This window comes from Suillus clintonianus (genome assembly GCF_016758775.1).
Source record: "Suillus clintonianus strain FC179 chromosome Unknown DEU56scaffold_11, whole genome shotgun sequence".
Classification (NCBI taxonomy): Eukaryota; Fungi; Basidiomycota; class Agaricomycetes; order Boletales; family Suillaceae; genus Suillus; species Suillus clintonianus.
Genome location: NW_024539235.1, coordinates 17,596 through 31,616, shown reverse-complemented (window position 1 = coordinate 31,616; position 14,021 = coordinate 17,596). Strand labels below are relative to the sequence as shown.

Sequence of the window (14,021 nt, the reverse complement as noted above, 5' to 3'; positions counted from 1 at the left end):
ATGCCCGACTACCAAGTACTGTTAGACAGTGTTAGTGACCTATAACGGCGTCGGGGACTCGACTGCTAGGATTGTTTGAACACCCCCCAATACCACCATGCCACCACTTCAAGAGCCATATACATATAGAAGGAAGATTGTTGTTGATTCCACTTCGTGGGAGTCAGGCTCAACTTTTAAAGGTCTTTCAAATACGGCCCTTTCAAGCTTTTGCAATCTAAAATTACCACTGCCAGGTCATAAGATTCACGAGCTGTGCTTCACTTGCATCTGCCCAATGTTTAAGCTCCAAGTGTTAGCATCCGTCACTTGATATTAAGCCAACTCTGCTTATCAGTATAAGTCTGGGCCTCTCATGCATGCAAGGTCACACCGTCTTAGTACATAGCCGCACCTTCTCGTTTCGTCCGTGAGGCACCGTATTTAAGGGATCGATATTAGAGGTTGAATTTCGAATACATCCTCTGCGGGAGTTATGGCAGACTCTCCGAGTCATCCTACGGAGCCATCGAAGGTGCTTGAGCACCACGATGTTCACCAGGAGAAAGACCTGAAGGGCTTCGATGTCTACAGCACAGAGAGTATGGAAGAGGCTCCCTCTCAAGAGTCTGAGCGGGTCATCCGTGGCGCAGAAGACATTACCAACTTGGTAGGTCTAACAACAGGAGTGTGTGCTGTCCGCTTAATGTTGTCTTTGCCATAGATCATATCAGATGAGGATAATCCTGAGCTCCCCGCATTGACCTTCCGTTTCTGGGTCCTCGGTATTGGACTAGCGACTTTTGGTGCGTTGCAACGAAACCTACTCTCGACGCAAATTGACGTTCAATCCGTCGCAGGATCCGTCCTCTCCGAAATTTATTTTTGGAAGCCCCAGAATGCAATGGTTTCGGCGCTATTTCAATTGATCATATCTTACGTCCTAGGCAATGCAGTGAGCTTATCTGCAGTTTGCTTCACTGTGTACGATTTGATGGAGATCGCACGAAGATGCATTATACTATGCCTCATACAGGGATTTGGCGCCATCTCAATCCTGGACCGTTCAACATCAAGGAGCATACGTGCATCACCATTATGGCGTCTACTGCGTCAACGACAGCCAATGCTATTGGTATAATAGCAACACTTGATTTATTTTACGGTGTGACTTTGAATCCTGGAGCGGCAATCTTCCAAACGTTCGCGTCGCAGGTGCTACTAACCACTTGTTCCATCTGACATTGAAATTGACCCATGGTTCAGTTGATCGGATATGGTTTTGCTGGGCTTCTAAGAACCCTCCTCGTATGGCCTACTTACGCACTGTTTCCGAATCAGCTCCCGTCAATTTCTCTTCTGCAATCAATGCATTTTGGCGGTTTACTCAACCGCAAAAAGATGAGGTACTTTTGGATTGGTACTAATTCTTTTCAACTTGAACTTCATGAACACTGAAGAACTCCTCAGTCTTTTGGGCCATCTTTTGTTGGGTCAGTGAAGCAGCATAGCACGATCTCACCCTTACAATTCAATTTACCATCCACAGGAAATCATCCCGACGTGGATTTTCCCCCTTCTAACAGCGTTCTCTGTTATCTGTCTGGCTGATAACGGTCGCTCGGCTCTTGTTCGCAATCTCTTTGGAGCGGGGTCGTCCAACGAAGGTCTAGGTCTGCTGTCATTCAGCTTCGATTGGACCTTGATCACACAAGCGTATCCTTTATATTGGCCTCTGCAGACTCAAGTCTCTTCCTGGATTGGGTTGGGATTTGGTTATGCCCTCATGAGTGCGTCACGTCGCAGCATTACCTTATTAACAGCATTCATCGATTCACTATCAGTTGGATGTTATTATGGAGACGTGTTCCAGGGGTATTCAAGAGGGTTGCCGTTCATGTCAACTGCACTATTCAGCGGTAATGGCTCATCATACGACCAATCCGCGATTCTTGGCCCCAACAATCAACTCGACCCGGCAAAGTATGCTGAAGTTGGACCCCCGTGCGTAATAGACACATCTAATCCTTTTGCACTCAACATACGTTTCAGATTCATGACAACAACCTATGCAGTTTCATTGCTGATGACTTATGCTTCCATGGGATCAGCATTTTCCCACATATTCTTGTGGCACTGGAAACAGCTATGGGAAGCTTTCAAAGGCTTCAACTTCTTAAAGTCAGGACAGGATTTTGACGAGTGAGTTATGCCTTTCCCCTCATTTTTGTATTTTCTTTAACGTCGCAAACAAGTGTTCACTTTCAGCGGATGAAAGTGTACAAAGAGGTTCCACAATGGTGGTACGGTTCTATCTTCATCGTGTCATTGGGCCTAGCGATTGGTATGGCGTATGTTGGCGTCAACACCCTGCCATGGTGGTCTATCTTCGTTTTTACCGTCATCGGTGAGTTACCGACTTCGAGGGGATCGATTTAACCTCATGTTCTCTTGCATAGCATTCGTTGTTGCCGTCATCCTTGGTTTTATATATGCTGTGACAGGGTTCCAGATCCCTACTGGAGGTTTTGTGCAAGTCATTGCTGTCAGTGGCTTTTTTGCGTTGATGGTAGCGATTAACATTGACAGGTCATGTTTAGGCATACGTCCATCCTCATCAACCGGTTCAGAACATGTATGCAAAGTTGTACGGTTACAACACTGGTTATCAGACATTATACATGCTCTCCGATTTGAAACTAGGTGCTATCCTTCATTATGATGATTTGACTCAAGAGTTAATGTTTGCCTTCGAAGGACAATATGCGAAAGTACCACCCAGAGCTACATTCACTGCGCAAGTCAGCGGCACGATTCTTGGTGCCAGTAAGTTTCCCGTGTTGCAGGAGGCTTATCCCGCTGAACGTTTTGGTTGAGTTTTCAACTATGTCCTCTACAAGTCTATCGTAGACGCGCACAGAGTCGATTTAATAAACCGTGCGTCATGTTATACATATACAATCTCTATTCGAACTCAAGCTAGATTGATTATAGCGATCGGAACGCGTATATGGTCTGGGTGGAACTCACAAGAGATCAACTCAGCAGCGATTACATGGGGCGCTCTGAGTGCGGAGCTATACGGCCCAGGTAAAACATACTTTCAGGTGAGTTCCCGACTAAGATGGTAGCAAACGTAGATTCACAACCCCTTTTCAGATTCCTCTAGGACTTCTTTACGGGTTCCTCGCTCCTTTCCTGCTCTACACCATGCATTGCCTATTCCCGAAGTAATCTCCTCTGCAGTGTTGCTTCTAGAACAATCTGATAGGACGAAACAGACAACGGATATGGTCTTACCTCAACATGCCGATTATCTTCACTTATCTTAGTTGGCTGCCGTACTCAGTCAATGGTGTGTTGGCAAATCGTACGATGTTAGCTTTTACTGACAATTACCACAGGGATGTGGTGGCCGGGGCTCTTCATCGGGTTGTATACGCAATGGTGGGTCAGGACCAGGAAGCCAAGATGGTACAATAAATACAATTGTGCGTGATCTGGTCCGAGAAATCATAACGGACCAACTAGGGATAACTAGATCTGACCTCTGCCGCCTTGGACGGAGGTTCGTCCATCATTTACTTCATCCTTAATTTTGCGGTGTTTGGTGAGTTCTCGGTTCGCAAGTTGGCTCAATTGTACTTATGTCATTCAAGGGGCAAGCGGGAATGCCATCAGCTTCCCTACGTGGTGGGGAAATCCGGATCCTAATGTTATGAGTGTCGGTGAGTTCATCATGACTTTTTTGAAACTACGATGGTCATCATGCCAAAATCAGACCACTGCATGGCCAGCAATTTTTCATGACATAGTCACAAGTGATTGATCTCTCTTGTCCTGATGAAGCATGCTCGGTAGAGCTTCCTTGTATGAGGATATTCTACATAGTTAAGAGGTCTTATGCTTGAAATTTCAGTGACAATGCGAGGGAAGAGATATTTCCCGGTCTTTACCAGACGTCAATTCATGATGACATGGAAGGCGTTGCAACCATCGTTTCCCCGCTGCAGGTGGGAGACGCTTAAACGAATCCGGCCAAGCTTCTGTGAGACAATTTTGACGACATCAGAAAACATCGTGCGTATGTCGACTACGTGAGAGGTGCTATGGACGGCTAGAGTTCAATCATCCTCATGAAGTTCCTTCCAAACCTGTTCAGTTTTCAGACGTTGCTCTTTGGCCTGGGTGCGGTTACGAGTCGAACGGTCGACGCGCTTAAGGCAGGGATATTGTCAGCGCTCGGAGGGGCACATTAAAGACAGGCCACTAACCTCTTTTCGAAGGCACTTGTTAAGGCTGTCCTTTTCTTGATTGCAACCACCAGTCAATCGCGCCCAGTTGTTAACATGGCATGCGTCGAGTGCCTGGATGAATTCCCTGCAGACTTTGATGGCTATGTTAGAACAGGAAAGGATACTAGATAGTACCGGGGCCGTGCGCCGCACCTATTCGTTTATCGGACAACTGCGGGTGCATCTGAGAAATGCTGCATGAAAAAACAAGGGCTATTCACCACTGACAGACAGTGGAACACAGGCAGTTATCGAAAACCAGTGTTAACGATACACGCACAGACCAAGATGAGAAGAGAGGGCTCCGGTCAAGCCCCGGTTGTGTGTTTTCCGTAGACAACCGTCGTGTCCGAGAGAGTTAACGCGAGAATCCCCGTGTGAACTGGTTCCATGGTAGTAAGCCTTCGTAAGCAGGTCGCTAACTCAATCTACTTGTCAAAATCAAAATCCTATCTGAGGGCCATATATTAACCCCAAACATTTCTATCCCCTTCTCTTTCAATCCATCAATCATGTCCCAGTTCACCCCGGAGCCAACAGATAACGCCTCCATTGCCACCATCCGCACTCTTGCTGCCGATGTCGTTGGCAAAGCAAACTCTGGCCATCCAGGTGAGCAGGACTAGATCGCCTTCATCCTGTGCAACGATAACGACGATGTTCCTCATTAAGGTGCGCCCATGGGTATGGCACCCGTCTCCCATGTCCTCTTTACAAGGCAAGTGATTTTTAATCTTCCATCTAGTGGTACGATTATTTAATATACCCCAGATTCTTCAACGCAAACCCCAAAAACTCCAAGTGGTTCAACCGTGACCGATTCGTTCTATCTAATGGGTGAGTTTGTCTTCAGGTTTGCATTCGACTGCTCGCTGACGAACATTGTAGACACGCGTATGCACTTGACCCCTGACTGGTGTATTAGTTATCGCTGATTGTTGTGTACTCTAGCTGCGCACTGCAATACATCTTGTTGCATCTCTTAGGCTACAAGCTTTCTATGGATGACCTTAAGGCATTCAGGCAGCTTGATTCTTTGACCCCTGGTCACCCCGAAGCACACCACACTGATGGTATGTCCTACTCCTCATGAACAGCCTATCTTGACGGATCGCTTACGCTACATCAGGTATCGAGGTCACCACCGGTCCCCTTGGTCAGGGATTTGCCAACGGTGTTGGTCTTGCTATGGCTCAGGCGCACTTGGGTGCAGTTTACAACCGTCCCCAGTTCGACCTTATCAACAACTACACGTATGGTTAGTATTTCCCCGGTTCCAAGAATTCAGAATGTTTCATAAATATGTCTCCGCAGTTTTCACTGGAGACGGTTGTTTGATGGAGGGTGTTGCATCCGAAGCTGCTTCGCTTGCTGGCCACTTGCAGCTGGGCAACTTGATTGTCGTGCGTACATTTCACGTGTGACTTCTTTTACACTTATTAATAATCGGGTCCATCCCAGATCTATGATGATAACCGTGAGTTGCATCCTCATTGGCTTGCGGCTCCGTTCCGTGACTTATCCCCATTAAGATATTTCCATTGATGGTGACACCGCTGTCGCATTCACTGAGAATGTCGAGCAGCGCTTCTTGTCATACGGCTGGCAAGTTCTCCATGTCAATGACGGCGACCAGTATGAGATTGTTTCCCATCCCTATCTTTGATGTCTGACTTGCGCTTAGCGATCTCGCTGGCATTAACGGCGCCATCGTCGCTGCTCGTGCCGAAAAGAACAAGCCTACCATCATCTGTCTCAAGACCACGATCGGTTACGGCTCAAAGCAGCAGGGTACCCACGGGGTTCATGGCTCTCGTGCGTATATTTTCATTTAAAGCGCTCGCATGCGAATTATTTTTGCCCCCAGCTCTCAAGCCTGACGACATTCAAGCTCTTAAGAGCAAATTTGGATTCCCTCCTGACCAAAAGTTCTACGTGCCTAAAGAGACTTACGACACTTACCAGGCAGCTGCACTTCGCGGTGCCCGGCTCGAGTCCCAATGGAACAGCCTTTTCGCCGCGTACGCGAAGGCATATCCCAAGGAGCACGCAGAGCTCTCTCGCCGGATTTCTGGGAAACTCCCGGAAGGATGGGAACAGACTCTCCCCGTGTACAAGCCTTCCGATCCTGCTCAGGCATCTCGCAAGCTGTCTGAGCTTGTCCTGACGGCGATCACGCCTGCGCTCCCCGATCTCATGGGTGGCTCTGCTGATCTGACAGGCAGTAACTTGACCAAGGTCAAGGGAACTGTCGACTTCCAGCCACCCAGCACTGGACTCGGAAACTACGCTGGCACGTACATCCGATATGGTGTTCGTGAGCACGGTATGGGTGCGATTGCCAATGGTCTGCATGCTTATGGTGGTATTGTGCCATTCGTGGCTACATTCTTGGTGAATGGTGTTGTTTTATAAGTCAAAGTTTCCCACTGATTTCATCCTAGAACTTCGTTTCATATGCGGCTGGTGCCGTCAGGTTGTCCGCGCTCAGCAAGCATCAGGTTATCTGGGTCGGTGAGTAAACAGAATCCTTCAGAAACTAGGAAACAATGTTCACAATCTGTCAAGCCACGCATGACTCCATCGGTCTTGGAGAAGACGGTCCCACTCACCAGCCGATCGAAACTGCCATCCACTTGCGTGCAATCCCCAACCTGGACTTCTGGCGCCCCGCAGACGGTAACGAAACATCCGCAGCCTACTACGTCGCCCTCAAGAGCACGCAAACGCCATCCGTCTTCTCACTTTCTCGGCAGAACCTGCCGAACCTCGAGGGCTCTACCATCGAGCGTGCAGCACGTGGTGGATACGTGCTCTACGAGGTCGCCAACGAGGACATGACGATTGTCAGCAGCGGCAGCGAGGTTCCGATCGCTCTTGAGGCAGCAAGCTTGCTTAAGGCAGAGGGTATCAACGTCAGACTTGTTAGCTTGCCTTGCTGGTCGGTATTCGACAAGCAGGACGAGCAATACAGGCTCAGTGTCCTCAGGAGCGGTGCTCCCATCCTGTCATTGGAGGCCCTCACGGTAAATTTGAATCATTGAAGAAGTGGCACACTTTGCTGACTTGTCTCGAAATAGACCGCTGGTTGGCAAAAATACAGTCATGAGGTGAGGTTTTGTGATCGCATCAGTTTTGCTAAGTGGCTAATATATTTTGCAGCAATATGGTCTTCCTGCATGGGGTGCTTCAGGACCGTACCTTAAGGTGTATGAGAAGTTTGGCATCACTGGCCCTAGTAAGTTAGCATATAAATATCGGGTGGGATGATACTGACTGTGATTCAGACATTGCCGCCGTTAGCAAGAAGGTCATCGCGTTCTACAAGCAGAGGGGTGGACAAGTCGTGTCTCCTCTCGTCAAGGCTCTGTAGGTTATCGTGTCCTGTATAAAAATTCGCCGGTCCTGCAATTAGGATAGATTACTTATAGAAAGCACAGTGTAACAATGCTGTAATGAAATAGATTGATTTTTGACAAATTGCGGTTCAAACGAAGTCTCTCATGGGCCTACCAAACAGAAGGAATATAATTGTTTATGGTTCAAGCGAACAGTAGTTCCATCGGTCACATTGGATGTGCCCACTGGGGAATGGAACCTCTGGTGAGGGCATCGTCGATATGTGTGAATTAAGGATAGTCGCAATTGCGAGTCTACACGGATGCGAATGTCTATTTGCGTTGAACGGTCATCGTGTCCCAGGTGAATCTCTCCTCCTCTTCCTTGAGAACGCTCTGAATATGAGGCTTGAGGTATCGCTTGTCCTAAAACAGCGTTCAACATACATCCACTTCGCAATGCTGCGAAAGGTTGACGTACATCTTCAGGCTTCGACCACTGTTCTTTGGGTAAAGGTTTGTGGTGAAGATCACAGTTACTTGCAATTTTGAAGCGGTAGGCGCGGTCATAAGTCTCTCGCGGAGTTAGGCGACCGATTGCCTGTAATTCCAGTCCGTGTTAAGAATGCTCACGCAAAACGGGTGGGCAACTCACCCTTTGCACTTGTGGGCTCTCTTCAACCTCTACATAAATAACAGTCAAGCTTGCTGGACAGTCGCAAACTAAACATAAGACACGCACGGAGGTCATCATATTTGAGACCCATCTTGCGGTAGCCCATGAGGTTGGCATACCAGTGAGCAATTGGCGTCACATATTTCTTGAGTGTCCGCGAGGAGCGAATGTATGGTGCGAGGGAAGGGCCGAGCACGTTCATCGCGTTGGCTGCTGAGTGTAGTGTCTTCTTCAAGAAACTCAAGAAGCGGAACCACCCGGAATATTATTTGGCACTATTTGCATTTGGTTTATTTGGGCTTGTTTTTTTTTGAAAGATAAGATCTGCAAGATAAAATTCACAATAAATCTTGACTGCGATCAGTTAGAACACTTCCTCATCTTTCCGCTCAGACAAAACAGATATGGCCCCCAACATCCGTGAGCGCACCTACATAATGGTCAAGGTAGTCATTCATCATCTCGAGATAATCATCCGCTGAGCGACCGCGCTTTCTTCCAGCCCGATGGTGTTGACCGTGGTCTTATTGGCGAGATCACTGCCCGCTTCGAGAAGCGTGGCTTCAAGCTCATCGCCGCCAAGCTCGTCGCTCCCCCCAAAGAGCATCTCGAGAAGCGTGAGTTCTGGATCCAACCAGATTTCTAACGCGTTGGTTGACAACATCTGGTCTGTACAGATTATGATGACCTCCGTGACAAGCCCTTCTTCCCTGGTATGATCGGATACATGCTCTCTGGCCCTGTATTTGCCATGGTTTGGGAGGGCTTGGATGCCGTTAAAACCGGCCGTGCCATGTTGGGCGCCACCAACCCCCTTCAGTCTGGCCCTGGTCAGTCTATGCGTGGTTATCAAGTGACACTCAGGTACTGAATTCATCATAGGTACAATCCGTGGCGACTACGCCCTTGCCGTTGGCCGCAATATCTGTCACGGCTCTGACTCCGTCGAGAATGCCGAGAAAGAGATTGCTCTGTAAGATCTCGGGATCGCCTTGGTTTATCATGTCTAACTGCCTTTGAAGCTGGTTCCCGGAGGGCCTCGTCCAATATTCACGCTCCCAGGAGTCTAAGGTCTATGAGATCTAGATGTGTACAGAGGGAGAGCGACAAGAATCGCCAATGTTGTAAACTAGATACCATTCCGACTGCATGTGGAGCATGACCACCCCATAGGGTTAAAGAATCAAAATCAGCGTTCGCGCGACGCTTTAGATGCAAACCGTCAAAGGACATCCCAGTAAATTGCTAGTAAAACAATAATAAAACAGAACAGATAATAGTTGAATTTAATGAACGCGAACAAGGTATTGTATGCAATGAGAGTGAGGGTATGTGTGCAAGAAATGATGATATGATAAATTTGAAAAAATAACTGTGTGCTAACACCTACTACACACTCCTCGGCGTGCCATAGTATGCAGGGTCCACCCAAGGCACTATTTGATCCGGGACATGCGACCTACTAAGAGGAACTCCGGCCCAATCACCACTGATAGACATCCTACCGCGTGTAAGGCGCATCAAAGGCTAGAAAGCGACATCGATATCATGAAGCCCACAAGCATGCATTACGTCCCAGATGCTAGTATAGCAGCGAGATCTTGCTCGCCAGCTGCTGCAAGTTGTCGTGAACGCGCCTTCAAACGCACTGCGGTAAAAAAAATAAGCTGTTGTGGGCGACATCAAAATTCAAAGGACTTACAGAGACGATCCAGGGACAGTAACACCACCTTGACGGCATTAGTATCATCTCGCACAGCAGGAGCATTCTTCAACAATGCTGAGCGGTCCACCCAATGCTCATCTTGCCATATCGCGGCTTTCAGAATCAGATCATCCATGCAGCGATCCCACGAGTCTTCATTAGTGAGATCAACCTGCTCGATCCGCACGCTTAGCGACGCTAGGTAGTTGCCTTTTGAGGTTTGGACTTTTAGGGATGTGGAATGCGAGCGGACGTGTGAAGTGATATATGCAATGGCCTCTTGGGCAGCTTCGCCAAGCTTAGATGGATTCGAGGAGAGGCCGTCGAGCTCCATTATAACCGGGACTGGCAGGACGACAGTCCATCGGAGACTCTCAATGATGGATGCGACGGCCGATAGGGAAGATAGGATAATGTTGGTATCCAGTACAAGAATAGTATATCCTGCCACGATGTTCAGAGATGGCATCAACACATTGTTCCTGGGACGGGCAGGGCGAGACCGTTGTTTGGGTACGTGAACAGGTGCGCGTTGACCTGAAACGAGGAGTGACCGCAAGTACCTCCGGCGTGCCTATAAACGTCATCAAATACCATCCGAAACTCAAAAATGAAGCAACCCACCTTGAGAGCCTTGACTTCCTCAGAATCATTTTCGTCATCGTCACTCTCTTCTGAAAATCCATCAGCGTCTTCATCCTCAGCATCGACATCCATAGAATCGTCGGTCCAACGACGACCACGTCGCCTCCGCTCCTCTTCCTCGCGCTCATGTCGATCTTCCTCAAGCCATCGCATCACTTTCGCTTCAAGTACACCCTCAACCCTCCACTCACGCGTGCCCTCCACCCAGGTGAACCCATCAACAACAGTTGACAAGGAAACGGCACATCGCACAAGTCGACTCCATCTCTTACTCGTCTCCCCACGCAAGCTCTCCCCACGGGAGTGACCATCATCTTCATCATCTTCATCTTCGATGATCCCATCGGTGAGCTGACCGCCTTCTTCCACATCCAGAATCTCCACCTCCACACGTCGCTCCTCTCCACTCTTCCAGTATCCGCGCTCAAAGACTTTTCGACCGATCCACTCCATCCCACGGAGGCACCAGTCCTCGGAGAGAGGCGGGGCACAACCGCTTGTCAGCATCGCCCACCGCTCGCTGCCAGCAGCTGGGATATCCAATCCCTGCGCGGTGAAGATGTCGCGGGGAATGGTAGCGAAAAATTGGGCAAGATCATGCCAAGGTATCAAACGCTCCATTACAGAAAGCGTCTCCGCATGTTTTGTGACGGTGGCCAAGAAGGTGAGCATGACTGAGAGATAAGGATTCAGAGTCGAACGTGCAAAAGGCGAGGCCTTCCGCGTCGGATTGCGGAGAACGAATGACAGCATCGAAAACGCAAGTTCCATCGCTAGTTTGAATGACACCGGCAGTTCCACAGGCGTACGTGCGTCTGATAGAAGTGGAGATGCCTGTGGATCGCCTTCGTCATCCACGTCCATGCGTTTCTCTTCACTGTCTTCTTCATGGAATGCGGGCACAGCATGACACTTCTTGACAACTTTTACAGCCGGACCGCTTGCGCCAGTGTCACGAGCACCTACACCGCCGATCTTGCGCAGCACGCCGCTCGGACGTCCATATTCGAGCACGGCACCGATGTTCACGACTGCCATCATGATCCACTCGCGTTCCTCGGCTCCCTCGATTTCGATGCGCTCAAGGAAACGAGCGAGAGTCGGCGAGAAGTCGTCAAGTTGGATGTTGGTGAACAACATGCCGTGTAAAAGAACAAAGAGCTCTGGTGCGCGGGCGTCAGGTTGCGACCTCCGCGACTGTGCAGTTGATGACCAGATGGGAAGAATGGACTCCCGAGAGGTTGAAAATGTGTGAAGGGTGGTCATACTACGAAAAAAACAACTGATCAGACATGCTGCAAATAAAATTTGCGGAAAATCAAACCTCTTGACGAAATGATAGACGGCGCGTAGCTCCTCGTTGTCGACCTCACGACTTAACAAACCGAGATGGTGGTGCAACTTGCCTGCACCAGGGGTATCGGCAAGGCCTTGAGCGTACCACTCCTTTGCAATACTTCGCCAGCGTTCCTTCTCTGGCTCAACATCCATCATACGTGCGGCAACAACGCCAATGCTCGGACTCGGCGAGTCGTCAACCCGCGCAGCGGGACGATCAGAAGATGATTTGACGCTCATCTGCGACTTGCTCTTGGCTGTCACAGGTTCGCCATCAGCGGATGCTGCGGCCGCTTTAGAAACAGCATCTGTGGTTAGTGCTGAACCTTTCAATTGATTGTTGGTAACCATTGCGGCCACGGCCATACGATAGCGCGCAAGATCGCCAAGAGCTTCGAGCCAGCCGGATCGGAACGAGCGCAGGGTGGGCTCCTCAAGAAGCCCGGTGTAGAAGGTGTAGGCATAATATATGAAATCTTGAAGGTGTTCAAGAGCTAGGGGCGAGGAAAACGAGGCACGTCTCAAGGCCTCGAGGAGTTTGTGGAATGCGTGTGTCCAGAGGCGGATGATGATATTGTACTTGCTCGGAATAACGCGAAGGGAAGCCGGAACGCTCGGGGCGAGGGAGATCTCCATCAGATTATGCATCATCTCAGCGAGTCTGCATGTTTTCAATCAACAATATCACGATGTAAATCGGAGAGTCACTTACCGTTTATGGTCTGAGATCAATTTCGTCCATTTTTGCTGCTGGAGGTCTTCATCGCTAACTTCACGCCCTCGTCCTTGGAGAACGACGCGACCTTCATCCACGATGTCTTCAGGGTCTTCATTGAGGATCTTGGTTTCGAGTGTAGATATACTGCGGTACAGCCTTTTGAGTTGAACTGCGAATGCATTATTACTAGGATCCTCGCGAGGTTTGCTATCAAATAATGCCGACGATGCGGAAGAATTGTCGGTCGTGCCAGAAGAAAGGGTGAAACTAGAAGACATCGAATGGGCGTAGGAAGAAGTTGATGATGCGGAAACATAGTCTCCTGAAGATTTGGGGGTAGGTGGAACTCGGCCACCGTTTGATGATGGACGAGCGAGAACTGAGACGGCAAACCTTACAGGATCATCTTTGCGGTGGTCGAATAATTGGCGATTTGCTGGCGGGTCCCTCTGATGAGAAGTGGGGGTGTTGCGTGGCGGGGAGGAGCTACTTGTTGCGTCGGAAATTGATTCAGGCTCAGTTGTGCGTCTCATGGGAATGGGATCTGTATTTGGATTAAATAATTTGCCGTGCTGGGTCTGCTTTGTATGATGGTGGGGGCGAGGTGAAGTAGATATCTTGAGTCGTCGTGAGAAATCTTCTGGGTCTGCCTCTGGATGGGAGACGACGACATGGGGTGCGGGATGAGTCTTACGTGGAGATGTTGCTGCTGCGGGAGAGCTGCGGGAAGGAAGAGGTGGATTCGGGGGTTGTAAACGGGAAGCAGATGGAGATGACGGCGTTCGCTCTGGGCGTTCGCGAGGACGAGTTGCACTTAATCCAGAAATAAAAATTAGTAAAGAAAAAGTTGTAGGAAATAAAACATACCCTGCATTTCTTCTCTGGAAAGCGATCATACGCTCTGCAAGATCAGTAGGCTGAGCGGGATCACGGTCCCTTGGCCTCCTTGAAGGCTTTGGCTCATGGTTTGATTCCATGACCTGTAGCAGCTCAAAAAGCTGAAAGTGCTGCTATGATATACTTCTAGTGGAACTGCGAGAAGAGTGAGGTGGACGGAATTCAAGAGCTAACGCTGTGGGCATACCGTTCCTTGTCCGCTGCGCATTTCGAGAATCCGCAGTCGTTGGCTGCGCCGATCAAGATCCATCCAAATTTAGTATCAACTTCCAATTGTGACAAAAACATTTTTACCCCGGTTCAATTGCTTAACTCTAGGGTTAGCAGTGCACCTCACTTGAACGAAATGGGTCCTCGACAATTCCTCGACACTAGGGGATGTACCAAATTTTGCAAGTCTGCTGGCATCACCATGTTATTAAACAGCAGC

General features: G+C 49.1%; 6 protein-coding genes across 6 annotated transcripts; 3 read left to right on the top strand and 3 right to left on the bottom strand.

The window, feature by feature from the left end:
* Nucleotides 1-394: 394 nt before the first annotated feature.
* DEU56DRAFT_53858 (OPT oligopeptide transporter protein-domain-containing protein) lies at nucleotides 395-3,957 on the top strand. Its single transcript, XM_041346701.1, has 21 exons — nucleotides 395-649; nucleotides 704-785; nucleotides 840-934; nucleotides 991-1,194; nucleotides 1,246-1,399; nucleotides 1,450-1,472; nucleotides 1,529-1,769; nucleotides 1,824-1,983; nucleotides 2,032-2,181; nucleotides 2,235-2,386; nucleotides 2,439-2,524; nucleotides 2,580-2,682; nucleotides 2,737-2,805; nucleotides 2,857-2,916; nucleotides 2,974-3,086; nucleotides 3,139-3,209; nucleotides 3,261-3,334; nucleotides 3,384-3,470; nucleotides 3,521-3,589; nucleotides 3,639-3,707; nucleotides 3,761-3,957. The coding sequence occupies exons 1-21, from the start codon at nucleotides 476-478 to the stop codon at nucleotides 3,787-3,789; spliced, it is 2,265 nt and encodes a 754-aa protein (XP_041212339.1). The 5' UTR covers nucleotides 395-475; the 3' UTR covers nucleotides 3,790-3,957.
* A 35-nt stretch (nucleotides 3,958-3,992) lies between these two features.
* Nucleotides 3,993-4,642, bottom strand: DEU56DRAFT_781043 (uncharacterized protein). The gene is made up of 3 exons (XM_041352006.1): nucleotides 4,428-4,642; nucleotides 4,254-4,366; nucleotides 3,993-4,196 (listed from the first exon to the last, which is right to left on the bottom strand). The coding sequence occupies exons 1-3, from the start codon at nucleotides 4,456-4,458 to the stop codon at nucleotides 4,104-4,106; spliced, it is 237 nt and encodes a 78-aa protein (XP_041212338.1). The 5' UTR covers nucleotides 4,459-4,642; the 3' UTR covers nucleotides 3,993-4,103.
* On the top strand, nucleotides 4,630-7,754 carry DEU56DRAFT_781039 (Transketolase, thiamine diphosphate binding domain-containing protein). The gene is made up of 16 exons (XM_041352005.1): nucleotides 4,630-4,886; nucleotides 4,947-4,992; nucleotides 5,046-5,111; nucleotides 5,163-5,168; nucleotides 5,226-5,347; nucleotides 5,404-5,532; nucleotides 5,589-5,677; nucleotides 5,736-5,751; nucleotides 5,807-5,909; nucleotides 5,959-6,089; nucleotides 6,142-6,668; nucleotides 6,719-6,788; nucleotides 6,843-7,300; nucleotides 7,355-7,384; nucleotides 7,437-7,512; nucleotides 7,562-7,754. Exons 1-16 carry the CDS (start codon nucleotides 4,787-4,789, stop codon nucleotides 7,645-7,647), a joined length of 2,055 nt encoding a protein of 684 aa, XP_041212337.1. The 5' UTR covers nucleotides 4,630-4,786; the 3' UTR covers nucleotides 7,648-7,754.
* On the bottom strand, nucleotides 7,672-8,537 carry DEU56DRAFT_781036 (cytochrome b-c1 complex subunit 7). The gene is made up of 4 exons (XM_041352004.1): nucleotides 8,355-8,537; nucleotides 8,268-8,296; nucleotides 8,094-8,213; nucleotides 7,672-8,038 (listed from the first exon to the last, which is right to left on the bottom strand). The coding sequence occupies exons 1-4, from the start codon at nucleotides 8,488-8,490 to the stop codon at nucleotides 7,946-7,948; spliced, it is 378 nt and encodes a 125-aa protein (XP_041212336.1). The 5' UTR covers nucleotides 8,491-8,537; the 3' UTR covers nucleotides 7,672-7,945.
* Nucleotides 8,538-8,636: 99 nt separating this feature from the next.
* DEU56DRAFT_781033 (nucleoside diphosphate kinase) lies at nucleotides 8,637-9,516 on the top strand. The gene is made up of 5 exons (XM_041352003.1): nucleotides 8,637-8,734; nucleotides 8,791-8,905; nucleotides 8,966-9,118; nucleotides 9,171-9,261; nucleotides 9,311-9,516. Exons 1-5 carry the CDS (start codon nucleotides 8,693-8,695, stop codon nucleotides 9,372-9,374), a joined length of 465 nt encoding a protein of 154 aa, XP_041212335.1. The 5' UTR covers nucleotides 8,637-8,692; the 3' UTR covers nucleotides 9,375-9,516.
* Nucleotides 9,517-13,784, bottom strand: DEU56DRAFT_781027 (uncharacterized protein). The gene is made up of 6 exons (XM_041352002.1): nucleotides 13,562-13,784; nucleotides 12,689-13,507; nucleotides 11,963-12,637; nucleotides 10,618-11,905; nucleotides 9,991-10,567; nucleotides 9,517-9,936 (listed from the first exon to the last, which is right to left on the bottom strand). The coding sequence occupies exons 1-6, from the start codon at nucleotides 13,669-13,671 to the stop codon at nucleotides 9,857-9,859; spliced, it is 3,549 nt and encodes a 1,182-aa protein (XP_041212334.1). The 5' UTR covers nucleotides 13,672-13,784; the 3' UTR covers nucleotides 9,517-9,856.
* Between the last annotated feature and the right edge of the window lie 237 nt (nucleotides 13,785-14,021).